The 18,196-nt window shown below is 38.9% G+C and overlaps 1 protein-coding gene across 6 annotated transcripts in view; it reads left to right on the top strand.

Annotated features, from left to right (window-relative positions):
• The first annotated feature begins 292 nt into the window (after window positions 1-292).
• Window positions 293-18,196, top strand: part of sfxn5a (sideroflexin 5a) — a 31,204-nt gene continuing 13,300 nt past the window's right edge. For 5 of the 6 annotated variants that reach the window (XR_005445709.1, XR_005445707.1, XR_005445708.1 and 2 more), the window contains exons 1-10: window positions 293-476; window positions 2,905-2,973; window positions 7,233-7,310; window positions 7,880-7,906; window positions 10,925-10,979; window positions 11,648-11,673; window positions 11,832-11,885; window positions 12,780-12,836; window positions 12,940-13,005; window positions 13,876-13,966. Coding sequence is in view for 2 of the 6 variants with exons in the window: in XM_038729671.1 (XP_038585599.1) it covers window positions 429-476; window positions 2,905-2,973; window positions 7,233-7,310; window positions 7,880-7,906; window positions 10,925-10,979; window positions 11,648-11,673; window positions 11,832-11,885; window positions 12,780-12,836; window positions 12,940-13,005; window positions 13,876-13,966 (571 nt within the window). In the remaining 4 variants the exon portion in view is untranslated. Of the gene's footprint in view, window positions 477-2,904; window positions 2,974-7,232; window positions 7,311-7,856; window positions 7,907-10,924; window positions 10,980-11,647; window positions 11,674-11,831; window positions 11,886-12,779; window positions 12,837-12,939; window positions 13,006-13,875; window positions 13,967-18,196 lie in introns of those variants that run through there. The other variant, XM_038729672.1, reaches the window with a different exon arrangement.

Genomic DNA, 18,196 nt, shown 5'->3' with positions numbered 1-18,196 from the left:
AGAGGGGTTGATGTTTTTTGTCCAACACTTGAACGTCTACTTTTTTAAATTTAAAACCACCACTAGGGGGCTATATTATACACTTTAAACTCAAACACCTTCCTTCCATCAACTGTCAACTCAAAATGTCAGGACTCTCACAAAACTCCAAAATTTTGCACAAAACACTGACCCCCGTTTTAACTTCCTTATTAAAACGGTGAAAACAAAGCCAGTGCTCCTGGGAAGTGTAGTCTGTCTTCCAAAAGATAGACCAAGCAAAGCAGCCCGGAAAAACTACATTACCCTTAATGCAAAATGGCCACTGAACAGCTAGAAGTTGACCGCTCAGCCCTGTAAGCTTCCAGTATTTACAAGATGTTGTTGGACGCAGTTTTTTAAATCAACATAGGGAAGAAAATCGCTTTGTGTGCTTTCACAGCAGCAGGATGGCTGAATATCCGTCATTCCAGCACGGCAAGTCTCGTTTCGACCAGGTACTTTTATTTTTCAATCGACTAAAGTCTGAACGTTACTGCATGTGCACTTCAAGCACCAGGCAGCTGCATACATGTAACTGGCTGTGTGATCTCTTAATAAACAGACCTTTCAATATTTGAGTGTAAAGCCCAGCAGAGGTAACTTAATTTTTAATGGTTGTTTGCCTCTGCTGTATCCTGTAACTCTCACTTACCGTGTCACCATGTCACCATAGTATAAAATGTGTTTACCAGTAGCATCTCATGACCAAGCGGTTTGTGATATTTCATGCACGAGAAAAGAAAAGGATTACATTTTTAGAATCAAACTAGTATTACAACTCTAGAAACTCGCACTTTGTCCACATTATAGTTTCTTGGCCAATTGTAATTTGAAAGTTCAGCAGTGAACGGGGTTAAAGGTCACATAATGACCACATAATTTTGACCTTACTCAAATTTTGGTTGACCAAGTTGACAGGTGTTCTACAAATAGAAGTCAGCTGGACTGGTGACTACCACAGTTTTGCTTGCTAGCAATTTAACTGAATTTATTCAACAAACATACAGTATTATCTGAGTCAGAATCTTATTTAGTGGTCCATTATGTTTAAATTTCCAGTAGCTTTTATTGTAAATAACATTACACATAGTCAGTCTGTCCTGGAATTACCCGAGAACATTTAATAGCTACTCAAGTAAGTACCAATTAGAGGTAGCTACTTTATTACCAATTTGAGTATTTCTATTTGAAGCAACTTTTACTTCTACTCTGCTACATCTCAGGAAAATTACTACACAACATTTGTTTGGCAGCTTTAGTTACAATCTACTTTTAAGATTTAAGATTGTTAAAAAAAACATGGGATTAGCTGGAAAATGTGTTGTTACAAAGCTGAAAACAGGGCTGTTTTAGGGAGGCAATGAATTTAAATATAAGAATATATAAAAAAATGTATTAAAGGATCACTCTACATTGTACATATAATAATAATAATAATAAATAATAATAATAATAAAAATAATAATAATAAAAATAATAATAATAATGTATAATATAATTACACAAAAAGTTTAATTTAACTCTCAGCAAACAGAAAAAAGTTGTTAAACTTCTTATGTGAAACTGAAGGGAGGTTTCTAAAGTCAAAAATAATCCCAGCTTCAGCCTTAATTTTTTAACAGTAACCCTGCGTTACAAACTAGAGGTGTGGAGCACGCACTTAGGCATTGAGGCACTCTAATGCTACTTAAAAGGAATTGCATCATGGGAACTGTATTATCCAGTAGTTTAACCTATGTTTGGGATTAAAAATTTGAATAACTAGGTCTCTACTGCTTTTGATGCTGGAGTGCCTAAAATAACAAATTGCAGGTACAAATTACATAAAAGAAATGTTGTAGCTACATACCTTTTTTCAGATGTTACAGCTTTTGCATTGTGAAAGTAAGAATTGTTTGCATAAATATCTGAGTTTCTTTTTAAAAATGTGAAAGCATGGCTTAACTGTGGTAAATATACTTGAATGTGCAAATTAGCCAAGATAATTATCAGCTTAAATACAGGTCTCAGAATGCAGTGTAACACAGATGACACTGCAGGTAGCCTTGGAGTACAGCTAAAATGAGTTCCCTCTCTTCCACTATTTACCTGTGTCAGCTCAAACTGGTCAAACTGGAGTTGCACTGGTGAATAATTGAATTTTAACAGAATTAAAAAAACTATTCCCCCATGCCGTGTTTTTACCAGCCATCCATATGTTCAGGAAGTTACAAGGTGCAGCAATGAGTCAGATACCAGATTTTCATCCAAATTAGCAGTTAGTGTAATTAAACCCAAGTTAGGGAGGGGATGGGTGGCTCTCAAGGCTGCATGGTGTGCTGCTGGATCTCCGATATGATTCCTTATGCTCAGTTATGAATAAATGATGGAAAGGTCATTATAGAAAGTAATTGCAAATGGTGTGATTGGAATCGGGTCCTTAAAAGATGGAGATAGGAAACAGTTTGTCAGCGGCATCAATGCAGATACTCCACCTGGTGTGTTAAAACAGCTGGCACGCTATAATATCACTGTTTACTGAATGACAGCTGGAATCTCGCTGCCTCCCTCTGCTTAAAGAAACAATCCAGAGTCTGATTTAGCTGCCTATACTTGAGCAAAATCTCATTTATTTTGCCTGTATAAAGGAAGAAAAAGTAAGATTTTTCGAACTTTCTCATCCCGACTCAGGTATTCCAGTGAAATGGCAAACTTTAAAATTACACAAGTTGCACCTAATATATTATATTTTAGGTCTCACTGGTAATTATGTTTAGATGAAAATAATTGTTGAGTGCTATAAATGGCCAAGTAAACAAATTGAATGCTTTACCCAGGCCTTTTTACCCAGTTAATGTGCCATTTAAGATAATGTTTGTTTGATGTGTTTTGTTCTTCTCTTAGAGCACATTTCTTGGTCGGTTCAGGCACTTCCTGGATGTGATTGACCCAAGCACACTCTTGGTGACGGAGGTACACAAATTTAATGATTTATTACACGGTTTTGATCTCATGAAAGCTAAACTGAACCATGTTTTGATCTGTTTTTAGCTAGAACAGTTCCTATTGAACTAACAGAGACTATGTACATGGCTATCAACCTTTTTCTGTCACGCCTCTCCTTTAGAAGCTGGAAAAAAAGCTGAAAAGTTCAAGCCCCCCCAACTCCAGTAAAAGTAGATTTAATTTTTATCAATCATTGAGAACACAGGCAATTTGGAAAAAACAAAAAAAGATTCAGGTTAGCAAAATAGCCTTGCTTGCATCAGAGCCCTTTTTTGTTTATGCCACCACGTGATTCACATTCATGCAACTTTAGGTCTGCTCAACATCACCACCCACCCTGTTGCGGCACTATGACCTGACCCCCCAGGGGTGCCTGTTCCCCAGTATGAGAACCACTGGCTTAATGCCACCTCAGTACTAGTTTTTATGGACAGACTTGCTTGTTTACTAATGCTTCCCAGGTTGTCTTTGCTGGTCTGAGGATTTGAACTTATTGGTGTACTGCTTTGTTGCCATTTAACTTCTGCTTCTTTTGTGATCTTTTTTTGCATGCGAGTACAGTATTACTGTAATATTGTCATGTTAATTTTTACATACTAAATTCTCAAGTTTGTCCAAGAGGACTTCACAATCTGTGCATCATATGACAAGAAATGGGCTAAACCTCAGTTAGAGCAACAGAGGACAGACATTTTATTCAGGATAGACAGATATTCATGTTTATTGTGGATAAATCTGTCAATGATTTTCTTTATTAATCGATTAGTTGTTTGGTCTAGTGTCAGAAAATAGCCCAAGATCACATCTTCAAATGTCTTGTTTTATTCAAACCCAAAGAGATAAATTTTTCTGTCAAAAAGGGGCAAAGAAACCAGAAAATCTAAAAATGACTAAAATTGATTAATCGATCATTCAGATAGTTAAAGATTAATTTAATAGTCGACAACTAATCGATTAATCGTTGCAGCTCTACATACAATAAGTGCCTGTCTGAAACAGAAATTACAGTATATGATCAAAAACTACAAAGTAGCAAAGATACAAATTCTAGTAAAATAGAATGACTGAATTTCAGTGGACTGCTGAGGATAGCAAAATAACAAATCTGCAATGTAAAATAACTATGGGGTTTGGAAACAGGTGAAATGTAGCATGTAAGGATTCAATTATTGGAAAGCAGGTTTAGGAGTTAGAATCAAAGCCAAAAAATTTAAACTGTATAAAATCAAGAATTTGCGTCAAAGAATCAGAATCAGGTTTATTGCCAAGTACATTTTTACATACGAAGAATTTCCCTTGGTGCTTACAGTACACATGAACATAAATATATAAATTGCAAGGACATAAAAAATGTGCAAGTGTACAATAATTACGATAATATTATATTACAATGCTGAGAGGTATATGCAAAAATTCACAACATGAGCATAACGCACAGTTGAACGTTGATGTAAAGTGTGTGTGTGTGTGTGTGTGTGTGTTTGGGGAGGGGGGCATGAGAGTCAGTGACAGTTGGGAACCGGGCCTTGTTGAGGAAGCCCACTGCAATTAGAAAGAAACTATTCTTGTGGCGAGAGGTTTTGGTCTTGAGGTCTTGATGGACCAGAGTGGAGAGTCAAACAGTTTATGTCGGGGCCGAATGATACGCTGCAGCCTGCCCTTGTCCCTGGCGGTGGCAGCAAAGTACCAGATGGTGATGGAGGAGGTGAAGATGGACTCAATGATGGAGGTTGTAGAAGTGCACCATCATTGTCTTTGGCAAGCTGAACTTCTTCAACTGCTGCAGGAAGTACATCCTGAGGTGATGTTCAGCTCCCTCTTGAGGTCCTGGGAGATGATAGTGCCCAGGAAGCGGAAGGATTCCACGGTGTTGACTTTGGAGTCAGGATGATAGGGGGAGGGTGGGGCTAGGCTCTTTCTAAAATCTACGATCACCTGCACTGTCTTCAGAGCGTTGAGCTCCAGACTGTTCAGGCTGCACCAGGTCACCAGATGGTCAATCTCCCACCTGTAGGCAGACTCATCCCCCCACAGAGATGAGCCCAATGAGGGTGGTGTCATCCGCAAACTTCAGGATCCTAACGGACTGGTGACTGGAGGTGCAGCTGCTGGTGTACAGGGAGAAGAGCAGAGGGGAAAGAACGCAGCCCTGAGGGGATCCGGTGCTGATGGTCCTGGAGTCAGAAACTTGTTTTCCCAGCTTCACGTGCTGCTTCCTGTCCATCAGGAAGTCTGTGATCCACCTGCAGGTGGAGTCAGGCACATTCAGCTGAGAGAGCTTGTCCTGTAGCAGGTCTGGAATGACAGTATCCTCGCGTAGGTTCCTGGGGAGTCCAGGTGCTGGAGGATGACGTGAAGGGCCATGTTAACTGCATCATCTACAGACCTGTTGGCAAACTGCAGGGTGTCCAGGAGTGGGTCTGTGATGGATTTTAGGTGGGACAACACAAGGCGCTCAAAGGACTTCATTACCACAGATGTCAGGGTGACGGGTTGTTTAGTCCTGAGGTCCTTGGTTTTTTGGGGACAGGGATGATGGTGGAGGCTTTGAAGCAGGCTGGCACATGGCACGTCTCCAGTGAGGTGTTAAAAATGTCTGTGAACACCGGAGACAGCTGATTGGCGCAGTGCTTCAGGGGGGATGGGGATGGGTGTGTAAAATCAAGAATTTGCATCAAAGAAGACATCAGGTGTCTTCAACACTGGCCCAAGGTTGATGATGAAAACCCAGATCAGAGCAGAGACAGATGGACAGTCCTGTGAATGATCAGAAATCTCTGCGTGCAAACTGAGCTGCTTGCTTTCAGTGTGGTACAGTTGTTTGTTTAGAAATAACACTTAAATGTTGTTATGGCCATTTTTGTTCATTTGGATTCCTTAGTACTAAGCTCGAGAAGAGGACATACCTTAGTGTGAGAGGCAACAACTGCTCCTGATGTTTTGAACTGGTAAATTGTGTATTTTTCACTTTAGCATTACCATCAACCACAGTAAAATATGCGGCTGTTTTGAATGTAGTATTTTTCGATACAGATGTAACAAGGAGGGAACAGGCATTCTGTATTGTTCATAAAATCACACCCCATTGGTTGTAAAGGGAGGAGAAGCGGCTGATGACGGCGAGAATGAATCAAGTTAGTTGGCATCCACACACTGGTAGTGTTATAGTGAGGTAATGGATAGGTATTCCATCTTGTTTTTAAAAATTTTTTATTTGATGTTAAGTTTAACAAAGCCTCTTGAGGCCAAAATCTCTCTCTGTTTGTCTTTTTTTTGGGTCTGGGCCAAAATGGTGGCACAAACAACATTTAGTGAAGAGGTAAGAGGAAAGAGCGGAAGAAAACCTACATGCCATCGAATTTGACTTGGTAATTTCGGTTCTTAAAATGTCTATTGTTTTTAAACTTTTAGTCATTTAGCATGACTGATTTATTAACATATATATATATATATAAAGGGATTCTCTGTTATAGGGAACAAATCTCTGACCTTTTGGGTTACAGACCGTTCTCATCATGGGCGTTTCTGCTCGTTGTAACATTTCCCCAGGTCCTGGTTGTGTTGGGGTAATTTTGTTCATGGAGTCATCAGTGCTCTGGTGCTCTGGGTAATGAAGCTGTTAGCAGGCTCTTTGGTGACAGTAATAGCGGCAGTAGCTCGTGGGATGTGATGAGGTGTGGACATGTGGGGCAGCTGTGAGAGGTGGGGAGTGTGTATGCTCACACACACACACCTTGCATCCTGCTGGGCCAGGCGTAGCCTCAACTTGCCCTTAATGACAAGAGTGGAACAGGGACTGCCGGGATTTTGCATTCAGTCACGCACACATGACCTCATATGCGCACAGGCGTAAGTGCACACCTAACACTATCTCACACAAATACAGAGAAAGGAATAAGCGCACACACACACACAGATGGCAAGTTCATTAGAACAAATTGGGCCACATGACCTTGTATTTTGCTCAGCATTAGACAATGATCACACCACAGAAAGCTGCTCATTACCTTTTAGGAAACTCATTTGTCAACTGAAAATCAGCATGAAAGCGTGATGCATGAAAGAGTGAAATACAATTATCGCACATTGAGCCATGTGGCTTACATAGTGAAAGAGAAAATAAACCCATCCCTAAGTTGACTAAGACTCTCCAGGGAAGAATGTCCTGACTTAACTTTGCATTTTCCTGTTCATTACATTTACTTTAATCTGTTTTGTGAAATCAGAAACGGCTGCAGGAGTGCGTGGAGCTGCTAGACCGTTTCAAATGTGGAAGTCTGCCTCCAGGAGTGACTGATGCTCAGGTAAAGACACACAAACCTGGGTTGACAAACTCGTTTAGGATCACGTAAGTCAGTCTCTCTGCTTATAGACAACAGTGTTTTCCTTTGATGAGCATTGTAAAATCATCAAAGTCTTTAATTCTTTCTTGTCGTTTTGGTTTTGAAAAGGGACACCATTCAGGGTGTGTTTGTTGGTCCACAGAAGAGTTAAAGATCCAGGTTGTTTGTGAGGCATTTAGAAGAAAGGACAACCATGGAGATCTTAAAACAGCCTAACATCTCCTATATATACATTTAAATGCTGCCATTTTTTTGTTTTACATTTCATGTATTTAACTGAAAAAATGTACTGTAAAAAGCAGTTTATAAGTCCTTTACATAGACCAATATCACAAATGTGCCTCAATGGGCTTCACAATCTAAACAGCATTCACCACCCTCTGTCCCTGTTAAATAAAGGCTAATGATTCTAAATTACATATGTGGAAAAACACACATCCACTGATCTGAAGAAATACCTGAGAGACTATTCAGTACTTACAAATAAAAGTTTTTTTCTTATTAAAGGTATTTCTTATTCGTCATTACAGCTTTGGCAAGCTCAAAAAATAAAGCAGGTAAGACATTTCTCTCTTTCATTCAATTTTTTCCCCTCTCTCAATCAACACAGAAACACGCTATGATCACTATCTCTGCCTATTATGGTGTCAGTGAGTTGGCACATCCACCAGAACACTTACACTTTAGCTCAACATTTACCTGTTTTGTACAACAAACATACCACAGAGTTGACAAAAATGGTGAAACGCTACCTTATAAAAGGCTTAATGGTGAAGGAACTACATCATGATGATGATGACGATGAAAATACTTTCTTGTCAGATCAAGTCTGACATTTTTCTTGCATCACAGCTGCTCCATTTGAAACATCACAGAGAAGACAAAAACCAAGACAAGAGACAAAGACACACACAATTAACCCAACATTCCCAGAAGACAATATTCAAGGCCGTTCAACGTACATTTGATCAGGGATTATGCTCCGTATATAATTTTAGGACTGACTGGTGTACAGAAGAGTGTTTCAGTCTAAGCTTATTAAATCATAGAACCCTGTATGTCCAGTTTGGTATTAACAATTTGTATTCACTGTTCAAAACATAGTTGGGGGGTCAGAGACAATGTTGTCGGCCAGTCTCATTATATAATTATGTTTGGCTGATTCGTAGAGTTTCTCAACGGGGTCGTTACAATCTTTGAGCAGATTTTGTGGAGCAGTTTTGACTTAAAGTACAGGACAAACACTTGTACGTACAACACTCATTATCACAGATTTAAAAACTAAAGAAGAATTTGTCTACTCACCTCAATAGACATTTTTTTCTTTTGTTTAATTAAATGTTCATTAAAATTACGAAGACGGTGAACAAGGCAGGTGGTATTAACTCCAGTGCTAATTAGCAGTATGTGCCAGCTTCGAAGGATGTCTGACAATCAGTGATCTGCAGGTACAGTTGGTCATTTGTCTAAATAAAACTTAATTATTTTAATGAACATATTGTATTACCTAGTGTAGATCTTTTATGAAGTGAAATGTCTATTAACACAGTATGAAATGGAGTTCTGTTCTTTTCTTAAATTAATCAACGGCTTGCACACTATGTTCACGTAATGCGTTGCCCCTCGCACCTTTTTTGTTTTATATTGTTTTTTTTTTTATTTGGAAAAGAAAGCCATCAAATCTCAGTTTTGAACTGAACTCGGCACTAAAATGTGATCTTATTACCAGCTCTGAAGACAGATATGAATACACCAAAATGCACTAGGATTTAAAGATGATTATTCAAACCACATGCAGGACTGGTTGGGAATTGTTGAACCATATATTAAAGTATATAAACATATCCCTGTCTACAATGAAGCGCCGCTGGGTCACGTTTGTTGTGTGCATACAAGACGAGAAATCTTCCAAGCACTGGATACAGTTTAATGTGGAGTCCAGGCATGAGGCAACGTGAGAAAAGGACACGACAGTCATTTTCTCTACCTATATGGTTAAGTACAAATGTGAATGTTTTTTCAGCGGTACCCGTTTACCCTCCGATAAAATCAAATGTGAGCAGGACAGTGAAATCTGTTCAAAAGTGGTCACTCAATGCCTTTGAGACACATTTTGATAGCAGGTGTGAACTGTCCTAAATAGATTAACACACAATCTAGATATACTGCATCTAGATACAAGAGGTTTGAATAGACCAAATGCAAGCTGCCTACTGTCAAACAATTTAGCTAGTCTTTAGTGTTATGGGCTGCACGGCTGTACTGTATATGAAAGTAATATAAGGCTGTTTTACAGTGTTAGTTCTACCCTGTGCTGCAAACATAGCATATTTTGACATGAATATACCCTCATATACGGTACTTCACAAATCCGAGATTGGCTCCATGAGTATCAGGAAGGAGCTAGATGCCTTCCGTTCTCTCCAATCAGCCGATGTCATCACCACTGAAGCAGTAGGGGAAAGAGATTTCCATCTGCCTTATCTTACGGCTGTACTAAGAGAACGCCGCTGTTTGTCTTTGGTGTGTACGTAAAAGAGAAGATCTGAAAAGCTTACCCGCCCAAAAAACACAGAGAAAAGTAGGTAAGAGCAAAGGTTTTGCAACTTGAATGCATTACGCAAAAATACTCTGGTGAACAAAAGTAAAGGTTATATATCAATACCTAAAGCTTCAGACCTTCATCGGTGCTTATACAGTTGGTTTAGTGTGTCGGCATTTAATTATAGTAGACACAGGTGCAAACAATTAGACAATTGGTTCAGTTAATTAGAATAAACTGTAATTTTACTATTTTGCCTATCACACTTAAGAAAAAGGAAGTGCACAGAGAAATATGCTGCCTTCAAATGGAACTCGTGAGGGTGTAATTTTTTTTTACTACTAGAAGTTGAGTAAAGTCTGATAGAATTTTGTCAATGCCTTTTTTACTTTTCAAAATGATTTGTGTTTTCTGCGATTTAGTGTCAAGCAAGAAAAGTGTAGTAAAGAAAATTTTATCAAAAAGCAACTTCCACAGGCTTATTTTTAGCCACACTAGAGGTATGACTAACATTCACACATATTCATGCACCGATGGAACAGCCATCGGGGGCAATTCGGGGTTCAGTATCTTGCCCAAGAACACTTTGACATGCCGCCTGGAGGAGCCGGGGATTGAGCTGCCGATCTTCCGATTGGTGGGCAACCCGCTCTATCTCCTGAGCCATAGCCGCTCCAAGTACCTGCGAAACTCATGACCTCCCATCAGCCACACGTTTAATTTGTGTTTAATACTAGTTAGTTGAATGTTGAGGGTGAACATAGTTAACAACATGTAGTAACAATAATATCCAAGTGCACACATTTAAACAACTGAAAACAAGTAAGTTAAGTAAGTGCTCCAAGCCACACCTTGTTTTTAGTAGTTCCACTGTATCTAAGTTGATTTATTCATTTCCAGTAACACTTAAAACTTTCCTTCATTTTTTAACCACACAGAAACTTACTTACTTCCTAATTAATTTGAACTAAGCTAATCTAAATCATCAAGTACTCATTATCGTCTGATTCTAATCATTATGCTCTTATTACAGGCCATCATCCACCCTGACACGGGGGAGAAGATCTTCATGCCCTTTCGGATGTCAGGTACAGTAGCTTGGTGTGGAAGCCTTGGGGGACGTGGGATCTAGGGGCTTGTTATGTGGTCAAACATGTAGGCGTCATTCAGCCTGGGAACTATCGTGGCTCAATGGGGTTCTTCGGGTTGTCTAGAAAAGGTCACACTCAGTTGGGTGCTGATTAAAACCTCTCTCCTACAGTGACGGAGAAGTTCTTGAGAACTCTGCAAACAGAGGTATTTTGGTCAAGCCTCAAAGCACCTTTTTTGTAAGGCGACTTGGATGTGTCGGAGAGAGGGAGACAGGAGAACGAGACAATAGCAGCTAAAATGTTAGGAATAACACTCTGTATATGTATTTTTAAAGAACTTTAAATCTGGCAGCAGAGTAACCTAAAAGCAAACAGTTATGAGTGTGAGATAGTAACAGTGATAATACTGACTGAAGTGCTATTTATAACAATTTAAAAAAGCTTATTTTTAAACTGAATTATGTCACGTTATCTTAGTGAGGTCTTATAACTACACTTAACAAATGTTAGGGATAATCTTTGTTTATGTTATGTGTGTCTAAAAATAATGACCAAAAAGAATTTCCAAGTAAATTGGATTTTAAAATCCTCAAATATCAAAATTGATATTGTTCTCAAAAGTCACATGTCAGTCGGGCTCTAATATTGACTCTGTCTTTCAACAGGTTTTATCCCATTTGGCACACCAGTGGTAAGACTTTGTTACAAACATTTCAGTAATACAAAGCCAGTCATCAAATTTATTGTAAGTAATTCAAAATGTAGATGGAGGCTAAAAAGAAGTATGTACCGCATATCATACGATAATCTGTTTGTAATCATTTTGTAAATGGTTTTATCTTTCTGTAGGTCGTTGGCCTCCTTCTCCCAAATCAAACATTGGTATCAACTATCTTCTGGCAGGTAAATACTTACTTGAGCTGTAAAACTCAGACTGACATAATGTAATCAAGACGTATTTTCAATTGAATTTTTTTAATGTATGTATTTATTTATTAATAAAGACAACACAAATTAATGAACATTTATGTAGATGTTCCAGTATTCACCAGCCAGCCAATTTTACACTGCAGTCCTGGCAAGATGCTTAATCCAATGAAAAATTCTGAAGATTGTGCCAGAAGAAAAATCAATTGATTAACATTGATGCAATCATAATAATATACACCTTTCATCCACTTGACAATGTTTTATGTTTAACACATTTGTTAAAAATGCTTGATATATTAGGAACTTCTTCTTTCTTTGAAAGTAATCAGTTGTCATGCAGGGGGGTTCATGGAAAATCTGGTTTTAATTTAAATAAACTGAAATAAATACCGCTGGTGTGAGAGATAGACTGCCATTGTCTAAATCATCGCCTCATTTCTGCAATAAAATTCAAATGTTGAAATCAAGGATCAGCTTTCCAGAACCTGACAGCCTTAAGATACATGTGAAAGCTCAGGGAAAGCTTGGAATTGAAGTTGAACAATACCTAAGTGGGGTTTTAAGGGATCGATGATGAGCCAGGTGGTGGGCTTGTTGTTGGAGGGACGGGAAATCATATAGTACCAAATGCTTTATTGCTCTACTGCTGTATGCACATTTCTATGTTTTACATCTTCATTTGTGTATGTTTGTAGATGCTGTGGTAGACAAAAACATATTTTATGTCAGATACATTTTTTTTCCACAGTCAAGAACCTCAATAGTCCCGTTTGTTTATTCAGACAGGGACAACAATGTTGAAAATGCTAAATGTAGCACCTGTAATACATCAGGTGTATTTACTAACAAGTTCCTCTCATTGCACAGTGGTTAAACCAGAGTCACAATGCCTGTGTTAACTACTGCAACCGCAACGCCTCCAAGGTACTGTATCAGCAGTATAGAGAGTCTCATTTAGGCAGATACCTTTATGTACCTTTTACATAAACATTTGTTTCATATTCTAATCTATTACTTTTCACTTTAGCCTGCTCCAGTTTCCAAATTCATTCAGGGATACCTCGGAGCAGTGACCAGCGCAGTCTCCATTGCTGTGAGTTCGCATAATGTCGTTGCTCTGACTGAACAGGTGTTGTGACTCCAATGACTTGATGTCATCACACAGCAATTGCGGATCCATTATATCTTTCAAACCAGTGGGCAGGTGCGGAGTTTAAAGGTTTAACTGTCGTTTCACATGCTTATACCCCGTGACAGGATTACATCATTAGGTGAAACACCTAATATTTTAATTGTTTTGACAGGAAAATGGACAAATTCAAAGAAGTTGAACATCAGCATAAACCTTTCAATACAAGCCTTCATAACACCCTTATCAGTTGAACCTTTATGTCATGATAGACTTAAATGTCAAAAGAGTATAATACATGTTCACACACCTGCCTGACACAGCCCTTAGTGTGGACACAGGGCTCAAACTGAGCCAATTACTGGTCCCGCTGGGCGCTCATCCGGCTGCTGCACTAAGACTTGACAACGGCAACAAGCACAGAAAAAAATCGCAGGGTGTCTGGAGGGCGGAACGGCGGGCGTGGAGGGGGTCAGGAGCTCTCCAATTAAATGTCTGCTCTGGTGACGACCCCCTACAGGGCTGGGGAGAGCCGCAGGCTGAAGTGGCATGGTGGTGTGTTATCTGAGAGCACATATCCTTTTGACTACAGCCTTTCAGTATGTGTTAAAATAGTATTTAATTCATTGTGCGGAGAGCGAGGAATTTTACACAAAGAATGTGCTTGTTTTTTTGTCAATGTTTTTCTGCACTGACACCATGTTTCATGGGACCCTTAAAAGACCACTATTTATTCAAATATTAATTCCAAATATTCAGTGTGTGTATAATTGGCTTTTTAAAACAGAGTCAGTGGCTGATTGTCTATATCATGTGTGTCTGGTTTTCCTTCAGGTCGGATTGAATGTGTTAATCCAGAAAGCCAGCCACTTCAGCCCAACTACCAGGCTTTTGGTGCAGAGGTTCATCCCCTTCCCAGCAGTGGGTAAGTTCAAAAAGCTCAGAGAAACACTTAATGGGACGGACAGGGATTAAGCCCACTTCTCTACTTAAAGGGCCTTTTAAACTCAATTTAAGCTCAGTAGTTTTGGTCTAGTCTTGAACCAAATGGCCAGGAGACAATGACTAAACCTTTTAAGGTGGCGGGTTTGCCAATGTTAAATCATTGTGAGTTTAATCAGTTATTTACATTTTTGATTAAGTCATTTTTTTTAGGTTGTTACAGAAAAAATTATATGGAAATTATTTCACTGCTGAAGCGCAAACTGCATTAGCATGCTAATGTTGGAACTTTGCCCCGTTAATGTGCTTAAAGTTAGCGCGTGAAGTTTTGGATTAAAGTGTTAATTAGCTTGGCAACATTGGCAGTGCAATTAGAGTGCTGACATGCAAAAATGACATTGTAATATATAGTTTCTTAATGTACATAGTTAGTTTACGAGAATGATGACATTTAGTATGTAAAATTCAGGAGATGCTAATATTAGCATTTTATCAAGCTCATGGTTAGCATGATATCACAGAAATAAGTCTTAAATACTTAAACACTAGTGAGTACGTAACTTTTATTAGGTAGTGTGTTTGCTTGTTAGCATGCTAACAGTTACCCTGGTAATGAGGCATGCTAATGTTTAGCATTTTATGTATAAAGTAATCTAAATCTACATGCGGAAAACAAGAATCTGGTCATTCATTTCAGAGGTATCGTGTCATAAGGTGTTTGAGATGTGACCTGTTGGTGGGACTAGATGAAATGACAGGGCATCACCAACATTTTTAGGGATTATCCTCCATCAATAGGATACCATCAATAACAGTCCCAAATGTCATGGGTATGCATCCAATTTGTCAACATATTGGACCAAAGAGTAAACTAAACAAGTAGTGATAAGCACATATAGTTAGATTTTCATGCCTGTTTGCTGCTTTTTCTTCTTTCATATTATACAATTAAAGACAATAATTCTGAAAAACTAACCAGGAGACCTAACATCAGATAAGGTATCAACTAATTTTTATCCCTAGTGTTGATGAAAACAGTGTCTAACCTTTTTAGATCTCCTCCGTGATCATTAGAAATGTCTGTGTGAGAGCCAAGCACAGCTGAGTGATTAGTTTCATTCTGTTCCTCACAGTCCGTTTTTCCTCTGCAGACTGAAAGACGTGTTGGGAGCTCGCTTTGACAGACGTGTGTGTGAAGCCACAAAGCCACGATTTTCATGCCACTCTCCCGCAAACACACAGTCACACCCAGGGGTATAGACCCGTCTTCCAGAATGCCCCGGGCTGCTGGCTCACGATTTAATTATTTGCCTGCCCCCACCCCAACCCCCCTTTCTTACCATGGTGGTTCTTTCAATTAAATCAACAGGTTTCTGAAGCGCAGCCTTTGCCTGGTAATTGGCTTCTTGTTAGAACTCTGCTGCCGCAAACAAATTGGATAATTACCCCCAAAGTGGCATCTATGTCAAGGCCTCATTTACTTGATTTCTGTTTGTTCATTGTTGTTGCTGTTGTTGTTTTGGTAGGCCCATATAAAAGGTAATTTAAATGTCTAATTGAACTGAGCGAAAGCAAAGTGCTGTTTGAATTTTCACCCGCTTGATTAAGTTTGCTTACTTAAGGCTAGATTTATTTGTAATAACCTAATCAAGCAGCGGCCTGTCAGTCAATTAGATTATGAAGACCTTAACTGGAGTGAAAGACATGCTGCCAGAAATGTATGGGGATAATTAATTTGTTGTTTTTGAAAATATTTGTGATATTTAGGAAGTAATTACTTGAAAAGTTCTTGGATGCATTTCCATGAGTGTATCACTAGTTATTAGATGAAAATTAAAAGACGGTATTTCAAATAATTACAAATTAAAGCCACATACTTCAGTATTTAGTTGTGCAATTCAATTTTATAATTACTTCAATATATTTATTCATTTAATTGCAAACACTTTTGAAAATTTTATATTTTTGCTGTAGTTTTTGTGATTCCATGGAAAAATACTGTGTGTCTCTCTATTAATTGGTCTGGATAAAAATAATCCCTCGTAGGTAAAAACAGCTATTTGCTCAGTCAATTGAATTCCCCTCACAAAGCGACCTGCCAGCCCTGCAGCCCTTAGTAAAGATAACTCTGAATGCTGTTGTCTTAAATTAAAAAGGCTTGCGGCTCCACCACTAAACTCTCTAAAATGAGTTTTTCTTATTCCTATTAGAGTCAAGGAGAAAGGTCCAGCTATATTAACATACATTTGTGTTCATTTTGGCTTTCGTGAATAAATCACAGGGTAGCAACACTGTGATTTGTCAACCTATCAGTCACCTTGGTTACGGTCTGTTCGTCGCTGACACAGAGGTATGGCAATCAGTTTTGTCGATTATGACACAAATGACTTGGCAGCGACGCACTATATTTGGGTGGATGGGGGATCAGCATCTTTTAGAAGGATTCTAAATGGCAGTTATAAGTTATGATATTTTCATCATGGTATAAATTATTTTAAATCATTTTATATTATTAATAATACTATTGTCTTAGTTCCCTTCAAATATATCATTTCTTAAATGTTGCTTACTCTTGATCCAAATATACAGTTGTTACAAACCTCAGATTGAAGACAGTAAGTAAAAAAAAAAAAGGGGGGGGGGGGGATTTATTTACAATTTTTAACAAAAAGTGTCTAAATGCACAATCAACAGAAACCAACTCCTAAAAGGGAAGCGAGCAACAAGCGTCCTTTTTAAAGGGAACTAAGGTATTGGATAACCAAACGCAAAAGTAGTGATTGCAAACTGGCACACACAAGCACACAGTGCAAACAAAAAAACAGTAAATCACTACACTTAACCGCGGGACTCCCACTGCCGGTTACTGTCTCTGCCACACACTCGCCACAGACTCCAAACACTCGGTTACACTGTCTCTTTCGCTGTAGACAACCATACTCGCCGCCAGAGCAGCTTCCTTCTCCAGCCCTTATACTCTCCACTGATTGGGAGAGTAGAATCAGCCTCCTCAGCCTGCTGGCTGCAGCATTGGGGGCGGGTCAAGGTCCTGCTTAGGGCAGAGAGGAAAACACACAAACACAACACCCCATATACGCATAAACGGCCCATGGGTCGTAACAACAGTAAATGCCAATATGTCAAAAAAAACTCTACAACCACTGTAGGCTGTACTTGTGCACAGTAGTGTCTGAGCTAATGACAACATCATCATGCTAACACGCTCAAAATGACAATAGTAACAATCTCATTAAGATTTAAGTGAGGAGACTGTCTTGGCCAGTCTTAAACCTTCCACTTTTCCCCACTGAACATCTTGGTTAAATTGGCAGTATGTTTTGGGTCGTTGTCCTGCTGCAGGGTGAAGTGCCTACTTGAGTTTTGATGCATTTCTTTGAGCCAGTTCCAGAAGCAGCCATGCAATCCCAAGCCAGGACACAACCTCCACCATTCTTCAGGGATGAGCTAGTGTGGATCATGTGCAGATCCTTTATTTCTCCACACTTTGGCCTTTGGCTCATCTCTGTACTGCAATTCATGCGATTCATGCTGATTAGAGGTTTACATCTTCTGGTGTAGCCTCTGTAATTCTGCTCTCTAAGTCTTCTGCAAATAGACTGTGATGCTTTCACTCCGGCCTTCTGAAGGTTATTTATTATGTCACTGACAGTACAGTGTTTCTGTCATTAACTGCTGTTTTCCTTGACCGACCTGTCCATTGTCTGTTGCACCAGTGGTTTGTTTCTTTTTCAAGACTTCGTAGGGTAGGGTCCATAGTGGTTACTGTGTACTCCAGCATTTTAGCATGCTAACATTTGCTTATAAGCACTAAGCCCATTAGTTCAGCAGATACTTGCTCATAAACAACGTATTGACCTGAAGATTGTGCTCGATGAAAAGTTACTACAATTCATCCTGAGAACATTAATGTGTGTAGAAAATTTGAGCATGACAAATTCAAGATTCATTAACAGAATAATTATTTCATCAACTCAAGATATTGCCAGAACATTTTGTCATGATCTTTAAATAATAATATCATTAATGCAGGCAATATATATGTTGTAATGTTGAGATCATGACATTAAATTATTCTCTGGGAAAATATTGCCTGTGAATGCTCGTCAGTAAAATTCCAGTTCAAACAGTCTGGCGATGACACTACCATTAGCCATTCAAGGTGTAATCCCTTATCCTTAAAGTACCCTTGAGC

The sequence above is a fragment of the Micropterus salmoides genome, unplaced genomic scaffold (assembly GCF_014851395.1).
Source record: "Micropterus salmoides isolate LMB-PRFRI ecotype aquatic unplaced genomic scaffold, ASM1485139v1 Ms_hic_scaffold_19, whole genome shotgun sequence".
NCBI classification, from domain to species: Eukaryota; Metazoa; Chordata; class Actinopteri; order Centrarchiformes; family Centrarchidae; genus Micropterus; species Micropterus salmoides.
The sequence above is the reverse complement of the archived record's forward strand: the minus strand, read 5'-3'. Positions and strand labels throughout refer to the sequence as shown.